Raw genomic sequence first — 18,795 nt, forward strand, 5'->3', positions numbered from 1 at the left:
CGGTGTTAGTCCAAGGTCGCTTGGAGCGCGTCGGTCGGTGATGCTGAGGAGAGAGTGCGAGCGAGTAGAGGAGCCGGGGGGCGGGGGTGCTGAGCGCATCCTTCCTCTTCGCTAGGCCGGGCCGGGCGCCCGGTTTTTCGTTCGCCGCAAGCGGGCCGGATCTCACCCGTTCCCCGGTGACGAGCTGCTCCGTCCAAAGCGACCAAGATGGTGGACTTGTGCGGTGGCAAAAAGACATCGAAGCGGTCTCGAACGAGGCGAGGCAAACGGGGCCGCCGACGTCGCAAGAACAACAAGCAGAAGAACAACAACAACAACAAGCGGAACGAAACGCCGCCGCCATTTCTACCGCCGGAGGTTAGCTGCTCCTTCCGCTTCGCCTACGCTAAGCTCGCTTAGCCGCCAAGCTAACCGTCTCGCTAAATCTGAGCTCACTTTTTTTTTTTAATTCGCAGGCCGAGGAAGGAAACGTCGAGTATAAGGTAAGGTCCTCAACCCTCACGGCTTCCTGGTCCTGACGCTCACATGACACCCCCCCCCCCCTGACCCCCTTAGCTGAAGCTGGTGAACCCCACCCAGAACCGCTTCGAGCACCTGGCCACGCAGCTCAAGTGGCGTCTGCAGGAGGGCCGCGGCGAGGCCGTCTACCAGATCGGCGTGGAGGACAACGGGCTCCTGGTGGGCCTGAGCCAAGCCGACATGACGGCGTCCATCGGAACCTTACGCCAGATGGCTGACAAGTAACGTGCGCAAGCGCGTCGGCGCGGCGCCAAGGTGTCGATCCCGACGCTCCTCGTCTCTCAGGGTGGGCGCCGACATCACGCTGCTCCGGGAGCGTCGGGTGGACTCGGACGGCGGCGAGCGCAGGATCGCCGAGGTCCTGGTGCGGAAGGTTCCGGACGACCAGCAGGTGAGGGTTCCGCTCCGTCGCAAGCCCCGCCCCCTCGAGTCCCGAGTGACCCGGGCGCCGTCGCGCAGTTCCTGGACCTGCGCGTCGCCGTGCTGGGCAACGCGGACTCGGGCAAGTCCACCCTGCTGGGCGTGCTGACGCAGGGCGAGCTGGACAACGGGCGAGGCCGGGCGCGGCTCAACCTCTTCCGGCACCTCCACGAGATCCAGACGGGGCGCACGTCCAGCATCAGCTTCGAGATCCTGGGCTTCGACAGCAGAGGACAAGTGAGCGAGGGCTGGTGGGTTCCATCGGGGGTCCGCTCCCCCCCCGCCCCGGCCTGACGTCCGCCTGAGCCGCAGGTGGTCAACTACGGCGACTCGCGCGGCGCCGAGGAGATCTGCGAGAGCTCCTCCAAGATGATCACCTTCATGGACCTGGCGGGACATCACAAGTACCTGAAGACCACCGTCTTTGGACTCACCAGCTACTGCCCGGACTTTGCCATGCTGGTGGTCGGCGCCAACACCGGCATTGGTCAGATGGGGGGGGGGGTTAATTGAATGCCCTTTTTTTTGTTTCCTGACGTGTGACTCCCCCCCCAACCCTTTTTTTCCCCCGGGTGTGCAGCGGGTACCACCAGGGAGCACCTGGGCCTGGCCATGGCGCTGAAAGTTCCCATCTTCATCGCCGTCAGCAAAGTGGACGTGTGCTCGCGGGGGGCGGTGGAGCGAACGCTGCGGCAGCTGGAGCGCCTCCTCAAGCAGCCGGGATGCAACAAGGTGCCGCTGGCGGTCCGCACGGCCGACGACGCCGTCGCCGCCGCGCAGCAGTTCGCCCCCGCCGCCTGGTACGACGCCGCCGTTAGCGCGTTCGCCGTTAGAGCGCTAGCCGCCGTTAGCGAGCGCCGCCTCTGACCCCGGGGGGGGGGGGGGTGTGCGTGTGTGTGTGCAGCGTGACGCCCATCTTCATCCTGTCCAGCGTGTCGGGGAAAGGTCTGGAGCTCCTCAAGGTCTTCCTGAACGTTCTCCCTCCGCTCAGCAACAGCAAACAACAAGAAGAACTCATGCAGCAGCTGACCGAGTTCCAGGTACAAATCGGGCGAGCGCGCGCGCTTGCGCGCACCCCCCAATCGGACGCGACTCCCGACACCCGCCCGCGCAATGCCGACAGGTGGACGAGATCTACTCGGTTCCCGACGTGGGGACGGTGGTGGGCGGGACTTTGTACAGGTGAGGGCCGCCGCCGCGCGGATCAGCTAGCGATAGCGCAAATTAGCCTTTTTAAAAAAACTCATTCACTACTGAAAAGACGTTTAAATCCGTCTTTGGGAGTGAATGAGTAAAAAATATTTTTTTCTTTTTTCGTCAGCGGCGTGTGTCGCGAAGGCGAGCGTTTGGCGGTGGGCCCGACGGACGAGGGCGGCTTCCTGCGCGTGAAGGTTCTGTCCATCCAGAGGAACCGCTCCAGCTGCAGGCTGCTGAGGGCGGGGCAGGCGGCCACGCTGGCGCTCGGCAACTTCGACAGGACGCTGCTGCGCAAGGTAAGGCGGGTCGGCGCTTGGATGGGGGTCGGGGGGGGGGGTGGACCAAAGAGTTGACGGCGCGCGCGCAGGGCATGGTGATGGTGAGTCCCAAGATGAAGCCCAGCGTCTGCCGGCACTTTGAGGCGGCCGTGGTTCTGCTCTTCCACGCCGGGACCTTCCGCCGCGGCTCGCAGGTCACGGCGCACGTGGGCAACGTCAGGCAGACGGCCGTCGTGCAACGGGTGCACGGAAAGGTACCCTGCGGGCGCCACGTCAAGCGGGAGCGCGCATCCCCCCCCCCCCCACCGGGGACGGCTGTCTTGACGCGCGCCTCGCCGTCCCCGCCGGCAGGACGAGCTGAGGACGGGCGAGCGGGCCGTGGTGGCCTTCGGCTTCCTCAAACATCCCGAGTACCTTCGGACCGGCGCCAAGCTTCTCTTCAGAGAGGGCGTCACCAAGGGCATAGGACACATCACGCGACTCCTGACCGCAGAACACGACCAGAACCACGAGAACCAGCACTGCCCCGCCGCCGCCGCCGACTCCAGAGGCATTTGAAGCACCCCAACGCCGAGAACCCGAGCGACGTCGGAGCCACTCCGAGGCGACCGCAACCGTGAGAGCCACTCGACCCGGTCCGAGCGCAACCTGAACCCTCGGAAGCACGAGAAACTCAACATCAAAACCCCCCCCCCCCTCGTCATCAAGTCGTTCATTCCCGGCCGGACCCCCATCCCGGGAAAAGGCGTTTGTCTCCCCGGAACGAATTGCGCAAGCGTTAATAAACGGAAAAGATGCAAAGCCTTGTAATTTTTTATCGCGTTGGCCCAAAAGAGAAAAGAAGACGTCAAGAGCGGACGGTGGCTCGTCGGTCACAAATATGCTCTCAACATTTCCTGTTCCAACTTCCGGTTGGTCCGCTATATATGTTGTTGTGCGTGTTATGATAATTGTCCAAATAATAAATAAAAAACCGTGAGACGTGTCCTCCCTTTTATCCAGCCGCCTTGACGGCTGACACGCGGCGTAAGTAAGCCGCTGACAACAGACGTCCATATGGTAAATGTGTATCGGTCGAGAAAGGGCCGCGCTCGATTTTGGATGAGAGCCTCACTTTTATTGTGAAGGCGGAAATACCACCTGGAAGTGACGTTTTTCCGGGGCGCCCATGAATGCGCGTTGCAGGAAGCTAAAGTAGCCTGTGCTAGCTGAGCCGCGCGAATTCATAAAGATTCTTTTTTTTCGCCCCCCCTGCCCCCTCCACACACACCAACGACGACCGGAAATCTCCGAGCGCCAAAAAGTCCCTCGCAAATGTTCATCTTTTAAACGTTGTCAGCTTTTCAGGTAAAAGGCATTGATGAGCGATCGCTTAAAAAGATACTCGGCGAGCCTTGAACACCCGCCGATCCGTTCGGCCTTCGGCGGAAGCTATTTTTGTAAAGATCGGACCGATGATTTTTTAGAGGCATCCTTCGCCTGTGACAGATATTAAATCTAAAAAAAATGTAAACTGCTGTTGTACCTCCCGTCCACAAGGCGTCGCGTCGGAGCCCAACACGATGGCGGGCGGTGATGAAGAGGAAAGCAACTCGCTTGCGTTGACGGAGCGACGAAGAGAAGAGGAAGCGGCTGATGATGATGAAGATGAAGAAGATCGGGTAGGATCTGCTGGGAGTGACGATGAGGAGGATGATGAAGCCAGCGAGGAAGAGGAGGGACATGACGAAGACGGGGCGGCAAAAGTCCGGCCGGGTGTCTCGACGAAGGAGGAGGACATCAAAAAAGGTGAAGGGCGGGACGGTTGCGCAACCGCCGGGGGGGCGAAATATCGTCGCGGGTGAAATTGTCCCGCCTCCCCCCGTTTCCATCACAATCGACGAACGCGGGTGTATTTTGTTGGCCGTCCGTCCAGAGTTGTCGGTCATGTCGTTCGAGGACATCCTGCGACTGCAAAGCCGCGTGGGCACCAAGGCGTACAACCGGCTCGCTAACGGCGCCGGGCCGCGCCCACCGAGTGCCGCCCAGCGCAAGCGCCTCAACAAGAACAGGTGAGCTAGCGGCGGCAGGCGGGCGGGCGGGCGGGTGGGCTTCTTGACGCCCTTTGGCTCCTTTTCTCAGGCCCGCCGAGGTCTCCGCCAAGAAACGGGCGCCCTTCCTTCGCCAGGTGGTCGCCGTCAAGAAGGCGGTGAGTCCGCCAAACAAAGGCGCCCCCAGCCGGCTTCGTTGCCGGCCGCTTAAAACGGGGATGGCAATTTTCCGTCGTTTTATTTCTTAATTTTAGGGGTGGGTGCGGGGGTCAGGTCTTCGCCATCTTCCGATTGTAAACAGCCCCTGCGTTTGGACGTGTATGACGTCTTACTCGTGATTGGTCGCCCCATCCAGGACACACCTCTTTTTATCACTCACTATTGCCATCCCTGTGAAATCGATTTGCTCGGAAAAAATGGGAGGGTGAAAAAAGTGCATCATTTGTCTGTTCTTTTTTTGGGGGGGGCGGTTGCAGACACTGCGAGACCCTCGTTTCGACGACCTGTCGGGGGAGTACAAGGCGGAGATCTTTGACAAGACCTACAGCTTCATCCACGACATCAGACGGCGAGAGATGCAGGTATGCATAAGTCTCAAAGTTGCTTCGACACCTCGGAGTTGGTTTTGTCGATGACGCAACGCCAACCTTCCCGTTTCCCGGGGGGGGGCCCTTCAGGTGATCCAAAAGCAGCTGAAGAAAACCAAGGACGGTGACAAGAGAGAGCAGCTTAACTTCCTCCTGGGGAAAATGGTGAGTTTAACGCCCCCGGGGGCGCCCGGATGCCCCGCCCCCCCGCAAAACGGGGCCATCAAGCTTGTCTCGTATCCGGCAGGCCGATCGGGAGCGGGAGCGCGGCGGGCGAGAGCGCCGACAGGCGAGCGAGCTTCAGCACAAGAGGGAGCAGAGGGAGCGGGCCAGTCGCGGAGCTCGCCCCTACTTCGTCAACAAAGGTAAAGACGGGCAAAAAGTGCTTTTTTTTTTGGAAGGGGGGGGGGGGGTCATCATCCTTAGAAATCAAAGTTGTATTTGGAAGGGGGCGCCCCCGGGTTGTCAGATGAGTAAAGTTTCTCATTTTTTGAGGATCTTTATTTTTAGGGGGGGGGGCAACAAGTCCAATTCTGAGAGGATCAACTTTATTCGTTTGTTTTCGAACATTGCATTTTTTTGTACACACTGGAAATATTCGGAGCAGAAAAGAAGCGTTGATCCCGCAAAAAGGAGGGGGGGGTGAAAAGTCGTCTCGGCGATGTCACCCAATGTCCCCCTTTTTTTTTTTTAAAGCCGAGCAGAAGAAGATGCGCCTGGCGGCGAGCTTCTCGACGCTGAAGACGAGCGGCAAGCTGGAAGCCTTCCTCGGCAAGAAGAGGAAGCGCAACGCCGGCAAGGATCGCAGGAAGTTGCCGTGGCAACAGCAGCGCCAGGACCAGCCCGCGGGCCCCCCTGGCGGACCAGCGCGTTTGAACGTCCGCAGATAGTCGACTATGCGCTGTATGAGCGAGCTCTATTTTGTCCTTGAGAATAAACACATTTGGAAAGCCCCGCCCCCTTCTTCTTCTTTTTCTTCAGTCGCGCGTGCGCGTCTGTGGCGCCGGCGAGCGTACGGCGTTCTTGACGGCGCGCTGCATCAGCCACGTGGCCACGTGCACGCCCAGCAGGGCGCCGCCCGCCACCCACGGCCAGTTGCGGCGTAGCCACCCGCCGCCCCCGCTTCTCATGGCCGCCGCCGCCGCTACTCGCTTTTGGCGCCTGCGGCGGCCTGGCGCGCCGCGCTCTTGTACAGGTGGGGGCGGGTCTTGAGCTGATACCATCCGGTGTGAATCAGAGCCAAACTGCTGCCCATCACGATCAGAACCTTGTAGTCGCGCCACACGCCCATCGCTGCCCAGCTTCACGAGCTGCGTTGCCCGCGTCCCGGCCAACGGGTCCCGGTCATCCGCCGCCAAAAAAGGAGCCATCACAAACAAACCGAAAACAGAAAAAAAAGAGAGGACAAAAGTAGTATTTTGGCATTTGGCATCAAACTTAAAATCAATGGAAATGCAGCTGCAACTCTGCGTTTGACGGACATTTTGCATCACTTACATAAACTGACTGGACAGTTTAGATCAATGATGTAATAAAATGAACTTGCTATATTTTTTTGTTTTTTTTTAAGTGGACTCGTGGATTTTAGTGCCAAATAATGACGTTCACTTGACAAAGATGTGCTTTATAAGTGCTATCATGTAACCAGCCCTGCAATTGGACGATTATGATGTCTTACTCGTTGCGATTGGTCGCCCCGTCCAGGCCACGCCCCTTCCCGCTTCTATCATCAAGGCAACTCGAAAGTTGCCTTCGTTGAACTCGGTGCGAAACCACCGGTGTGTTCGTTCGACCGATTTCGCTCAACATCGGTGCGGACTCGCGTTGGCTTTTCGTGAGTCGCGTCAAAGAAGAAAGAAGAGAGAAAGGAACCAAGTACAATATATCACCTTCAAGCGCGAGGTTCCTCTTCACCGGCGGAGGCCATCTTGTCCAAAGAGGACTCGCCCACCGGACGTGACGTCACAGCCACCGCAGCCCAAAAAATGTGACGGAAACAAGATATTTAAACGCGAGCGGGTGGATAAGCGTTTGTTTGCGGTGCTCAATAAACGCCGTGTTTAACTACAAGGAATTTGTATTTTCTATTTATACGATTTTGGGAGAGGGATCGGTGCGGACGTGGGGGGAGGGGGCGGGGCTGTCAGGTCACGTGACGGACGGCCACTTTGGCCATACTGTAAACCGAATCATAAAAAACATTTGAACGCATACCTCATTGAGCAAATTCGGTCGTCAATCGCGTTCAAGCGATGACTTTGTCAAGCGGCGTAGCATTTATAATTTCATATCCTTGCACTCAATTGTTTAAGGTGACCCGGTCGGAATGTCTCGTCAAGTCCCAAGGGTGCGAATAGAAGCGGCGGTGGCGTGAGATGATTTCGTGTCGTATTTGACAGGTTCCTCTTGTCGTCCCGGAGACGCCCCCTCCTCTATCGACCAACGTGCCACAAAAGTTTGTGACGAATCAACAATGTCAAATCAATCAAATTGACCATGTGTGTAAAAAAACAAAAAACAACTTTTATTTTGTCCATTTACAAAACGATTCCATGCACGTCAACAAACAAGCAGGCGGACCTGAAAAAAAAAAACTACCAAACAAAAGCCAAAATGTCCGTAAAAAGGCGCTCGCCGCCGCTACTTCTTGGCGAAAGTGATCTTCATGGCGCAGGTGGCGGTGATCCGGAAGCCTTGCAGGGCATCCTTGGCCACGCCCGCCTGCATTTCGCCTTCAAACTCCACGAAGGCGATGTCGTGCTTGCCGGGAACCAGACGCACCTCCTTGAAGCCCGGGAACCTTAACGCCGCCGCCGCGCACAAGCACGCGGTTACGCACGCGCGCAAGTCCACCCGCCCGGCCGCACGCCGCCACTTACTGGTTGAAGAGCATGGACAGCATCATCTCGTTGGTTTCCTCGGGCAGGTTGCTGAGGAACAGGATGTAGTTCGGCGGGTTGTCGGGAACCTGCAGAGTCGAGCGTTAACTCCGCGCCCGATCCCGGCGCATGACCGGCCGGCCACGCGAGCTATGGCGGCGTCCACGTACCTGCGCGGCGGGGATGTGGGCTGGAATCGACGGCACCTGAACACAACGCAGCAAAAGTCGGCGGGTCGCTCTCGAGCCATGACCCGGACGGCCGGGAGACGCGACGCCATTGGTGGCCATCTTACGTTGCCGCTCGCTCAGCCCAGCATCATTGCGGCGGCCATCTTACGGTGCCGCTCGCTCAGCCCGGTGAGCCGGCATTGATAATCGTCAGAATTTGGCCAAAATAATCGACGCAAACGGTTGGGTTCATTCTCAAGACTCCAGGGAGAGATAAATCACGCTCCGATCACAACGTCGGTGAAAAAAAAAACATTCAAAAGAAGGGAGTCCGAGCGGCAACGTCTGACGGCCAGGGCACTCTGGCTCCGGTCGAGTCGCGGCGGCAGCAGGCTCACCGTGGCGGCTTTCTTGGCGAGGGCGGCGGCTTCCTGAGGTTTCTTCTTCTTGTCCTTCTTCTTGTCTCGGTCACCGTGAGCCCCTTTGACCTTGGTGATGACCTCAGAGTCCGTCTTGGCGTACTGGATCCTCTGGCGGGGGGAAGAGGAAAGCGGGCGCGCGGTTGGCGAAAGGGCCGGGGGAGCGGGGGGCCTCGGCGACCTACCATGGGCTTGTTGTAGAAGGGGAAGCCCTGCAGCTGGCGCAGGGCGTTGGTGGCGGCGGCCAGCTCCTTGAAGACCACAAAGGCCTGGCCCCTCATCTTCATGGTCTTCATGGCCACGATCTCCACGATCTGGCCAAACTGCGACAGGAGCGCGTACAGCGAGCGCTTCAACTCTGCGGGACCAGCACAGCGGCGCCTCAACGTTGCCCCAAGACCAAGAAGACGAAGAGGAGAAAGCCCGGCCGGCCGGGGCCCGTGACCGCTCGCTCACCTTCTTTCCTGACTTTGTCGTTGATGTTGTTGATGTAGATGGTGTGGTTGGGCCGGATGTCCATGGTTGGAATCCTACGGCGAGACAAATGCGGTCGTCCTTTTTTCAGACAGGCGCACATTCAAATCAAGTGCATTTTTTTTGGGGGGGGGATCCAGGAGGAGGGACGCAAAACAGACAATATCGGGTTCCTTTAAGACCGCGGTCGCGTTTACAGGCTCACATTCGCGTCATTTGACAACAACACCACGGCGGCATCTTAAAGCAGCTCGAAATCGTATTTAAAACAAAACAACAACAACAAAACAACTTCCGGTGCGTCTTCGCGGAATTGTATGAAAATGAGCTCCGACATTCATTGGAGCTGAGATCCGTTCATTTAGAACCGATTCCACCGACGTCCACGTTTAACTCCGATTGTTTTTCAAATTCCGAGTCAACCGGCAGTGAGAAGCATCTCAATGCGCCGCGCCGCGTCCGTTCAAGCCGCTAGCCTAGCCGATTAGCTCCCGAGCAGCTCCGGCGCCTCTTGACCCGACGACTCCCGCAAAAGACCGTTCAAAGTCGGCACCGTCGCGGCAGCGTTGGAAAGGCCCATTTTGATCGGCGCCGAAATCGCCACAGAACGCTCAAACGAGAAGAAAGGAAGCGGGTCACCTCTTTTCTCCTGCCTCCCCACGCTGCCAAACAGGAAACGCCGCGCGGGCTTGTCGGCACATTTATTATGGGCTGCCCCCAGCAGGACGGGAGGTGAAACTGCAAGCAGATCTGGGCCGCGACGTCTCTCCGTCACCGTTATTTAGTTCTTCGGTCGATGACGTGAGAGTTTACGGAAGTGTATCGGTGCCGTACCAGAAGGAAAATAAAGAAAAACAACCACCGCGAATCTTCTCGTGGAAATAATACGGACTTGACGTCCCCGCTGGCGGTGCTCGTGCGCCACGCCGCTTCGTTTGTGTCCACGAAGAAGAGCGACCTTTCCTGTTGACGGATGGCCACCGGCGCCTTTAGGCCAATCAGAACGCGCCTAGGCTCGGTCGCCGGCTAACGTCGTCCTCGGGCCGCCGGATCGCCGGTACCGCTTCTTCCCGCTGTCGCGCCGACGCTCGCGTCTTTTTTTTCTTTTTCTTTTTCCTTAGACGCGTCCGCGCGGCCGGCTGCGTTTTGAGCCCGGTCGTTCCTCGCGCTAGCGGCTAACGCGCTAAGCCGGAACCCGCTCCGCGTGACGTCAGGCGGCCGAGCGGACCCGACCTGAGGCGGGATGAGCCATGGCATCGGTTCGGGTGGCTGTTCGGGTCCGACCCATGAACAGACGGTGAGCTATCTGGTCAAAACAACAACACGTCAGAACCCAAAAGTAACGCCCGCGTCGCTCTTTCCAGGGAGAAGGACTTGTCGGCCAAGTGCGTCATCAAGATGGACGGCGCCAAAACGTCCATCACCGACCCCAAGGTGTCGTACGTCTTCTCTGCGCCCCTGTCGAGCGGCGCGTCGGCAAGCTCATCAACTGCTTTCTCCCCCCACCCCCACACCGAAGCTCTCAGAAGGCGCGGCTGGGGACCCCGGCAGGGATCCCGCCAAGACCTTCACCTACGACTTCGCCTACGACTCGGGCGGCTCCGGCTTAGCGACTCAGGAGAAGGTCAAGCTCGTTGTGCGTTGTCACCCCACCCGCCCCCCAATCCCGACGGCGGGAAAATCCCAATTTTTGCCGCCCGGCAGGTCTTCCTCGACTTGGGCCGCGACGTGCTGGAGGCGGCCTTTGAGGGCTACAACGCCTGCGTGTTGGCCTACGGTCAGACGGGCTCCGGGAAGTCCTACACCATGATGGGGAATCCGGTAACGCGCCCGGCGCCGGGAAATTCTGGACGAGCGAGTCCGCCGCACGCCCGATCTGAGAGCGCTCGTGTGTGCGCGTCAGGGAGACGCGGGATTGATCCCGCGGATCTGCGAGGCCTTGTTCGGCCGCGTCGCTGACGCCGCTCGGCGGGACGAAGCTTCTTTCCGCGCGGAAGTCAGGTGACACCCCCCACCCCCCACCCACAGCCGTCCACAGCGCCGCTCATCCGTCATCCCTTGTCCCAGCTACCTGGAGATCTACAATGAGCGCGTGCGGGATCTTCTGAGGAGGAAGTCGGCTCAGGCGTCCAACCTGAGGGTCCGGGAGCACCCCAAGGACGGACCCTACGTCCAAGGTCAGACTTTATCCTCTGGCGCGGAACGACGACCGATCTGTGAGCGCCTCGGCGACGGGCGGATTCGTCCCCATTGGTCTCCTCAGATCTGTCCAAGCATCTGGTGCAGAACTACGGCGACGTGGAGGAGCTGATGGAGGCGGGAAACGTCAAGCGGACCACCGCCAGCACCGGCATGAACCACGTCAGCAGCCGCTCGCACGCCATCTTCACCGTCAACTTCACGCAGGTGCCCGCAAATCCGTGGCGTGCGGTGTGGTGCGCGCTTGCTCCTTTGGTGTCGTGATTGCGCAATCAGAGGCGAGGCAGATTGACGTGCGGTCAGGGGAGGCGGGTGAGGCAGAGCCTCACCTCTGATTGCGCAATCATGACAGGAGGCGGGTGAATGCGCATTGCATTGCGCAATCGGAGGTGAGGCTCTGCCTCACCCGCCTCCCCTGACTGCACGTCCCTGCCGCAAATGACCTCCAGGGGGCTGTGGACCTTTTTGAGCGCACGGTTGGGTGATTAAAAACTCATTCAGTCTGGGCCAATTCTGGACCTAGTCTGAAAAGACGTTTCAAAACGTCTTTGGGAGCGAACGAGTTGGAGAAATCAATGAAATCTTTTTTTTTTTTTTTTTTGTCCAGGCCAAGTTTGACGCGGAGATGCCCAGCGAGACGCTGAGCAAGATCCACTTGGTGGATCTGGCCGGCAGCGAGCGCGCCGACGCCACCGGCGCCGCCGGCGTTCGCCTCAAGGAAAGCGGCAACATCAACAAGTCGCTCGTCACGCTGGGCAACGTCATCTGCGCCTTGGGTCCGAGTCGGCCGCCGCGTCCGGCCAAAGCCGAACGGCAAAATGAGCCCGCGGCCCTTTTGTTCCCGCAGCCGACCTTTGCGGCGACGCCGACGCCAACGGCGGCCAGAAGCGCAAGTCGGTGTTCGTGCCCTACCGAGACTCGGTGCTGACGTGGCTGCTGAAGGACAGCCTGGGCGGCAACTCCAAGACCATCGTGATCGCCAGTACGCAAAAGGCCGCAAAGGCCGCGGCGCCCCTCGCGACCCCCCCCTCGGCTTGCGTTCGACCCGCGGCGGATGCTTTTGTTTTGCTTTTTCAAACTAGCCGTGTCCCCCGCCGACGTCAACTACGGCGAGACGCTCAGCACGCTGCGCTACGCCAACCGGGCCAAGAACATCATCAACAAGCCCACCGTCAACGAGGACGCCAACGTCAGGCTGATCCGAGAACTGCGGGCGGAGATCGCGCGCCTCAAGGATCTGCTGCTTCGGGGCGACCGGGTGAGCGCCGCCGTCGCGCCGTCGTCGTCGCGCCGTCGCTGTCACGTCACGCCCGTCCGCCGCTGCGCTCGTCTTTCAGACGGCTCTGCTGGACTCGCCCACCGCGCTCAGCGTGGAGGAGAAGCTGCAGCGGAACCAAGCCAAGGTCAGTTGCACGCCAACGCCATGGATGGCAAACGATCGACGGCCGTGAACGCGTTCCAACCCTTTGACGTCTAAAAGCGCCCTTTGACGAGTAGTCCCCGCCTCCCGATGACGACGTCTAATGGCGCCAATCACGGGAGGGGGGGGGGGCGCGAGAGAGGCTGATGCAACTTCTCACCGGAGGAGCAGGCTTGACTGCAATGTGAAAAAATGGCCAGCAGGTGGCAGTGGCGCAAAAGTCCAATTGCAATTTCCTTTTTGGATGTGCTCAAAAAGCATTTGAGTTTATCTTTTGCAAGGTTTTGTAGGAGGAACACACGGTTGAGCTATTTGAGCTGTCGCAAAAGCGAAAAAAGAAAAAAAAAACTCGAAATGCACGCTTTGACAAAACTCCGGCTTCTGTTCAACCGACGCCGACGACGGATCGTTTTTTTTTCTGTTTTGGTTTTTCAACCACTCGACTGCGTTGGGAAAAAAAAAAACTTCGGGCCTTTTTTCCGTGAAATTTTCTCCCCGCTTTTTCTGACCGCAAACGGTTGTTGCGCAACCCCCCCCCCCCCCTCAAAAAGCAAACGCCGCTCGCCGTGCACGCAGGTGCTGGCGCTGACCAAGGAGTGGACCAACAAGTGGAACGAGACGCAGAACATCCTCAAGGTACTTTTCGTCTTCCCTTTTCGGCGGCGACGGCGGCGGCGCTAACCCGAGCGTGACGAGAGCCACGTGCGCCCAGGAGGAGACGCTGGCGCTGCGCAAGGAGGGCATCGGCGTGGTCCTGGACTCGCAGCTGCCGCACCTCCTCGGCATCGACGACGACCCGCTCAGCACCGGCGTGGTCCTCTACCGCCTCAAGGTCTCCCAAGCCGCCCGCCCGGCCGCCGCCGGCGACGCGCTCGCCACGTCTCACCCGCGCTTCTCCGCCGTCTGTCCGTCCGTCAGGAGGGACGAACGTACGTGGGCAGGGAGGACGCCGCCACCCAGCAGGACATCGGTACGCCGCCAAAACCGCACACTTGCGCCGTCACGCCGGAGAGCGTGCGGTCAGGGGAGGCGGGTGAGGCCGAGCCTCACCTCTGAACGCGCGCCGCCTTGCGCGGTCATCACAAAATGGCTCGATACCTGCAAGCGGTTGGCGCCGCTTGCCGTACATCCGCGCGTCGCAAATGCAACGTTTAGCCAATTGAATAAGCGACCCTCTTTTGCTCAGTATATTTGGTCAATCGGCCGCCTCACCTCACCGCACGCCACGGTGATGATCGCACCATCCGGGTTTTTACTCGATTGATTTTTTTTTTTTTTTACTTGACTCAAAAAAAGGACTTTTTCAAACGATATCAAAACAGCATGAAAAGAAAAAAAGTCTTTTTCATCCGTTTTTGGAAATTAAACAAAAAAACGCTCGAGGAAGGCGCATTTGGGGGGAGACCAAGTTGGGAGGGATGTGGGGGGGGGCGACTGAGCTAACGTGGTCACTTTGCAGTCGTTCGCGGCGCCGGCGTGGAGAGCGAGCACTGCGCCTTTGAGAACCGCGGCGGCACGGTGACGCTGGTGCCGCTGCCCGCCGCGCTCTGCTCCGTCAACGGGACCGACGTGGCCGCGCCCACGCGGCTCACTCAAGGTATGGGGGGTTGATGGGGGGGGGGCACGTGCCTTCATCCCCCCGCCACTCAAGCGCGGTTGTCGCCGCAGGCGCCGTCATCCTGCTGGGCCGGACCAACACGTTCCGCTTCAACCACCCCAAAGAGGCGGCTCGGCTGCGCGAGAAGCGCAAGGTCAGCCCCGCCCCCTCGCCCGCCGTCTCCGCCCACGCGGCGACACCGCCGCCACCGTCTCTCGCCCGCCCCCGCCGGAGCGGCCCGTCGCCCACCTTCGACCCGTCCGACATCGGCGAGGCGCTCACGGGGGCCGTCGGCGGAGACGGAGGGGGGGCCGCAGACGCCGAACCCCTCCCCGGGCCGGACCCCGGCGAGAGGAGATCGGCGGAGGAGGTAAAAGGCGAGCGTGTTCCGCCGCCCGAGTTCCCGATCCGGATTCCCGCTCGCCATCTTCATTTGGCCGGCTGGCCCCGCCCACTTTTCTTTTTTTTGCGTTCCAGCTTCGGGGCGGCTCCCTCGCCGAGCCCCCTCGCCGTCCCGCCGTCCGCGTCGACATCCCCCGCTACGTCCTCAGAGGTCAGGGCAAGGACGAGCACTTTGAGTTCGAGGTCAAGGTGGGTCATCGGCGCGTCCCGCCGCGGCGCCCGAGCGTCGCCAAAGCGGCTAACGTGCGCGCGTGCGCGCGGCAGATGAGCGTGGAGGACGAGACGTGGACGGTGTTCCGTCGCTACAGTCGCTTCCGAGAGTTGCGCAAGAGGCTCAGCTGCAAATATCCGCAGGTCAGTCGCTCGCTCGCCCAGCGGCGCCGGGCCGATCGCCGCGACGCTCTTGCGACGTCATCGCCGCGTCTTTTGCAGCTGGCCGCTCTGGAATTCCCTCCCAAGAAGATCTTTGGAAACAAAGACGAAAGAGTGGCGGCCGAACGCAGGAATCAGCTGGAGGTCGGATCGTCTCGCGTCCGCTCGCCGTCGACGCCTTTTTTAATTTTTTTGTCCGCACTAACGCGCGCGCGCGCGCCCTCTGTGTTGCAGCGCTACCTGCGGAGCGTGTTTGCGGTGATGTCGACGTCGGGCTCCCCGCTGTGCGACGACCCGTCGGACGACGCCGAGCTCGCCCGTCCCGTGTCCAAGCGTTCCGTGTGCGAGTTGTCGCCCTTCTTCAAGAAAGGCGTCTTTGAGAGCGGCCGCCACGGAACCGGCTGACGGCCTTCGGCTGGCCGCTAACGTTGCCTGAAAAGCGCGCATGAGCGCGCGCGCTAGCTGCTGGTTAGCATGTTTTGCCGCACGGGAAAACAAGTCGGTGGAATTTGCAAGCAACTTTGGATTTTTTACCGCCTCCACTTCCTGTTTATCCGGTGAAATAAAATGCAACGCAAAAGGCAGGACGCACATCTACAGTTGCTGGAGGAAAACGCGCTAGCCGCTTGTTAGCATGTTTTGCCGCATGGGAAAACAAGTCGGCGGAATTGCAAGCAAGAATGGACAAATTAGGATTTTTACCGCCTCCACTTCCTGTTTATCCTGTGAAAATAAAATGCAACACAAAAGGAACTATGGGGGGGACAAAACGGTAACGGCAGGCGTGGCCGATGTCACAGCGTGAGCCGCGCGTCTGGCGGCGGGAAGACGGAGGACGCGTCCGGATCGCGGCGAAGCGCCGCCCCCTCCCTGTCCACCGAGTGACTCAGGAAAGCCATCTTGCGGTCCAGGAGCATCTCCTTCAGGTCGCTCCTCCGCCGGACCTCCAGCAGGACCTCCGTCTGCTTGCGGAGGAGCGCGTCTCGCTCCTCCTCCACCTGCAGCCGGCGGCGCAACAGTCCGGAGTGAGCCGCCGCCGCTCGACCCCCCCACCCCCCGTACGACCCCCACGTCGTGCGACGTCACCTGCGCAAAGGCGGCGATGAGCAGGTCTCGCTCCAGGACCACGTCCTCAAGCTCCTCCTCCAGCTGCTTGACACGGGCGGCGCTGGCCTGCGGGACACGCCCACAACAAGGCCCTTTAGATGCAGGGGGGTGGGGGGGGGACGCTTTTTTTTTTTTCGTACCGCCTGTCGAGAGCGCGCCCGGCAGTGGCCGTCCAGCCGCCGGCGGAGGTCCGGAAGGTGGCGCTGGGCCTCCCGCAGGGACGCGGCCAGCCGGGCGTTGCGCTCCCGCGCTTGGTCCAGGCGGGCGTCGGCCCGCCGGCGCCGCCCCCCGGCCGCCGAGGCCTCGCCGCCGAGGCTTCCGCCGTCGCGAGCCAGTTTGCTCTGCGCCGCGCCGAAGAATTCCCGGGCCGCCCCGAACTTTCGCCGCCGCTCGTCGGTTAGCGATTCCAGGCGGCGCCGCGCGGCGTCCTCCAGCGCCGTGACGGCCGCCCGCGTCTTCTCGCTCTCCGCACGCCGCATTTGCTCCGCCTTCTCGGCGTACTTGGCCTCCAACTCTGCACGCAAGCGCCGCCGCGTGAAAAACTCGCCGCCGCCGCCGAGCTCAGGTCCGAACGCGGGCGCCGTGTACCTGAGATCCTTTTCTGGTACTCGTTGCTGAGCTCCATCAGCTCCACTTGATGCTTCTGCCGAGAACAACACGCTTGACTTAAAAGCGGCCGCCTGCGACGCGGGCGCATGCGCCGCGGGGAGGGAGGAATTTGGTCGGGGGGTTGTCGCCTTTCAAACTAATTCCTTCCTTTTTCAGGGATGGCAATGGCGAGTGATGGAAAAAAAAGCATAAAGGGGCGTGGCTTGGTTGTGGGCAACCAATCGCAACGAGTAAGATATCGTCCAATCGCGGGGGGGGGGGGGGGGGTTGTTACCAGTTTGAGCTCCCGGATGCACTCGTATCCGCCGAGCTTGTCGCGGTCGGCGTCGGCCCGCGCGTTTTGTCCGAGCCCGCGCAGACGCAGCTCGGCGTCGGCGTGGCGTCGGCGCGCCGGCCAGCCCGCCTCGCCGACGTCCATCTTCTTGTCCGCAACCGCCGCCCGCTGCTCCGATAGGACGGACTTCAGCTTCCGCGAGTACACCTGTCGAACGAAAGAAAAAAGACGGGGGGGGGGGGGGGGGGGGCACGGGGGTCAGCGCGGCTGCCGCTTTTGCTCCAACGGCGCGTTTGTGCGAAAACCCAACTGAAATCTCCAGGCGGTGGCGTCGCTCGGCGTCGTCCTTCTCTCTGGCGCGCTGGGCCAGTTGCGCGCGGGTCTCCTGCAGGTGGCGCTGGCTCACCTCCCACGAGCTACGGAGCTTGTCTCGCTCCAGCTGGAAGAAGCTCCTCTCCTCGCGCTCGCGCTCCAGCTCCTCGCGCAGGCGGATCACGTGCTCCTCCAGCTAGGCGCTCAAAGGTCCAGAAAATGGCGTGACGAGGCCAGTGGGTTTTTGGGGGCGTTTTGAACGTGCAAAAACCGGAAGGAACCGCCCTGCTGTTTTGGGCGATGTCAGCGGTTCAACTTGGTGGTTTTTGGCGTGATCATCGCTCAAAGTTGCTAAAAGCAAAACGTTCTCGTTTGAATGGGAAATGCATCACGTGACTACGCAGGGATGGCGATTTTTGCACGGATACGCGGAAATCCGCCGTTTTAGTTCTTAAATTGATCATTTTTGTGAATGGTCGAAATCCGGTGAGAACATTTTAGGGGGGCGATCGGTCTTTCCTTCTTCCGATTTTAAACAGCCCTGCGATTGGACGCGTATGATGTCTTACTTGTCGTGATTGGTCGCCCCGTCCAGGTCCCGCCCCTTTCCGCTTTTGTCATCAGTTTGACTTTTTTTTTCCTTCTGCGCTCACACCCCCCGCCCTCCCACGGTAAACTATCTAACTAAATAAAGTAAACAAACTAAATAAATAACTATCTATCTAACTAAAGTCTCGACGAACTTATTTTGGTGTTTGAGTCAAAAGTTAGCATGATGAGCGCAGTGAGCCGCTTGCTCGCTTCATTTCGGCGCTAGCGGCGAGCTACCTGCTGCTTGGACATGTCTTCCGTCGTCAGGACGTCCGCCGGTGCCCCGGACGTTTTGCCCTTGGAGGGCTGCTGCTTCTTCTTCATCTTCTTCTTCCCCGCCTGCGGCGCATTTGCACTTTCGGGTTGCTGAACACACACACACACACACACCAATATTTTGGGACACGAGCACTAATCCCAAACTAACTCGCGAGCTCAGCGAGTTGGGCGCTTGCTTAAACAAAACGCGGCCGGCCTCACCATCGCGGAATGTGAAGACGGCGACGACGCAGACGCAGCAGCAGCAGCAGAAAGCGCAACTCTTGATCGACTTCAACCGTAGCCGCCCGGAAAAGGGCGACGGGCTGTCATGGCAACGGCGTCGCCTTCGACTCCATCTTGATTTCAACCGCAAACAAAAACACGTGACAGTGGGTGACGATTGGTTTCCCCTTGGAGGGCGGCGACTCGCGCTCTTAAGCGTAAAAAAAAGAGCAGGTTGCCGTACGTCCGCCATCAAACCGGAAGAGGCTAAACAGGAAGTGGCTTCGGCGAATCAGGCGTCATCGATGACGCCATCTTAAAATACTTTTACGACAGATCAAACCCGGAAATACATTTTAAAGAGTATTTTAACTGCCACACCGCAGAAAAAAACCCTTTTCAAAAGAGCTACGTAGAAAAAGAAAACTTCGGGGCAACACATATGCATTTGATACC

General features: G+C 59.7%; 5 protein-coding genes across 9 annotated transcripts; 3 read left to right on the top strand and 2 right to left on the bottom strand.

The window, feature by feature from the left end:
* Positions 1 to 20: 20 nt before the first annotated feature.
* On the top strand, positions 21 to 3,136 carry LOC127613057 (GTP-binding protein 2-like). 2 transcript variants are annotated; one of them, XM_052083943.1, is made up of 12 exons: positions 58 to 357; positions 456 to 482; positions 556 to 740; positions 805 to 910; positions 979 to 1,176; positions 1,252 to 1,426; positions 1,520 to 1,739; positions 1,844 to 1,979; positions 2,063 to 2,121; positions 2,261 to 2,432; positions 2,504 to 2,668; positions 2,766 to 3,134. In XM_052083943.1, the coding sequence occupies exons 1-12, from the start codon at positions 208 to 210 to the stop codon at positions 2,970 to 2,972; spliced, it is 1,800 nt and encodes a 599-aa protein (XP_051939903.1). In that variant the 5' UTR covers positions 58 to 207; the 3' UTR covers positions 2,973 to 3,134. The 2 variants fall into 2 exon arrangements, with proteins under 2 accessions (XP_051939904.1, XP_051939903.1); XM_052083944.1 differs by having other exon boundaries at positions 21 to 357; positions 1,520 to 1,671; positions 1,871 to 2,121; positions 2,766 to 3,136.
* Positions 3,137 to 3,589: 453 nt separating this feature from the next.
* Positions 3,590 to 5,988, top strand: rrp36 (ribosomal RNA processing 36). Of its 2 annotated transcripts, none has more exons than XM_052083974.1 (8): positions 3,590 to 3,761; positions 3,954 to 4,202; positions 4,330 to 4,465; positions 4,536 to 4,602; positions 4,921 to 5,025; positions 5,122 to 5,196; positions 5,279 to 5,396; positions 5,728 to 5,988. In XM_052083974.1, exons 2-8 carry the CDS (start codon positions 3,977 to 3,979, stop codon positions 5,919 to 5,921), a joined length of 921 nt encoding a protein of 306 aa, XP_051939934.1. In that variant the 5' UTR covers positions 3,590 to 3,761; positions 3,954 to 3,976; the 3' UTR covers positions 5,922 to 5,988. The 2 variants fall into 2 exon arrangements, with proteins under 2 accessions (XP_051939934.1, XP_051939935.1); XM_052083975.1 differs by having other exon boundaries at positions 3,595 to 3,760; positions 3,959 to 4,202.
* Positions 5,989 to 7,534: 1,546 nt separating this feature from the next.
* Positions 7,535 to 9,607, bottom strand: snrpb2 (small nuclear ribonucleoprotein polypeptide B2). Its single transcript, XM_052083983.1, has 6 exons — positions 8,956 to 9,607; positions 8,685 to 8,857; positions 8,479 to 8,610; positions 8,081 to 8,116; positions 7,911 to 7,999; positions 7,535 to 7,831 (listed from the first exon to the last, which is right to left on the bottom strand). Exons 1-6 carry the CDS (start codon positions 9,074 to 9,076, stop codon positions 7,672 to 7,674), a joined length of 711 nt encoding a protein of 236 aa, XP_051939943.1. The 5' UTR covers positions 9,077 to 9,607; the 3' UTR covers positions 7,535 to 7,671.
* A 135-nt stretch (positions 9,608 to 9,742) lies between these two features.
* Positions 9,743 to 15,577, top strand: kif16ba (kinesin family member 16Ba). 2 transcript variants are annotated; one of them, XM_052083932.1, is made up of 21 exons: positions 9,743 to 10,131; positions 10,162 to 10,270; positions 10,338 to 10,407; positions 10,493 to 10,597; positions 10,678 to 10,794; positions 10,877 to 10,974; positions 11,041 to 11,150; positions 11,237 to 11,379; positions 11,780 to 11,948; positions 12,020 to 12,154; positions 12,255 to 12,430; positions 12,510 to 12,575; positions 13,169 to 13,228; positions 13,305 to 13,424; positions 13,511 to 13,625; positions 14,052 to 14,189; positions 14,261 to 14,559; positions 14,667 to 14,780; positions 14,856 to 14,945; positions 15,024 to 15,107; positions 15,198 to 15,577. In XM_052083932.1, the coding sequence occupies exons 2-21, from the start codon at positions 10,224 to 10,226 to the stop codon at positions 15,366 to 15,368; spliced, it is 2,427 nt and encodes an 808-aa protein (XP_051939892.1). In that variant the 5' UTR covers positions 9,743 to 10,131; positions 10,162 to 10,223; the 3' UTR covers positions 15,369 to 15,577. The 2 variants fall into 2 exon arrangements, with proteins under 2 accessions (XP_051939892.1, XP_051939893.1); XM_052083933.1 differs by having other exon boundaries at positions 13,511 to 13,562.
* An 81-nt stretch (positions 15,578 to 15,658) lies between these two features.
* Positions 15,659 to 18,733, bottom strand: LOC127613066 (dynein regulatory complex subunit 4-like). 2 transcript variants are annotated; one of them, XM_052083958.1, is made up of 8 exons: positions 18,337 to 18,729; positions 18,094 to 18,222; positions 17,264 to 17,461; positions 16,954 to 17,160; positions 16,659 to 16,713; positions 16,211 to 16,584; positions 16,050 to 16,136; positions 15,659 to 15,961 (listed from the first exon to the last, which is right to left on the bottom strand). In XM_052083958.1, exons 1-8 carry the CDS (start codon positions 18,337 to 18,339, stop codon positions 15,758 to 15,760), a joined length of 1,257 nt encoding a protein of 418 aa, XP_051939918.1. In that variant the 5' UTR covers positions 18,340 to 18,729; the 3' UTR covers positions 15,659 to 15,757. The 2 variants fall into 2 exon arrangements, with proteins under 2 accessions (XP_051939918.1, XP_051939919.1); XM_052083959.1 differs by lacking the exon at positions 18,094 to 18,222 and having other exon boundaries at positions 18,337 to 18,733.
* Between the last annotated feature and the right edge of the window lie 62 nt (positions 18,734 to 18,795).

The sequence above is a fragment of the Hippocampus zosterae genome, chromosome 13 (genome assembly GCF_025434085.1).
Source record: "Hippocampus zosterae strain Florida chromosome 13, ASM2543408v3, whole genome shotgun sequence".
In the NCBI taxonomy this organism is placed as follows: domain Eukaryota; kingdom Metazoa; phylum Chordata; class Actinopteri; order Syngnathiformes; family Syngnathidae; genus Hippocampus; species Hippocampus zosterae.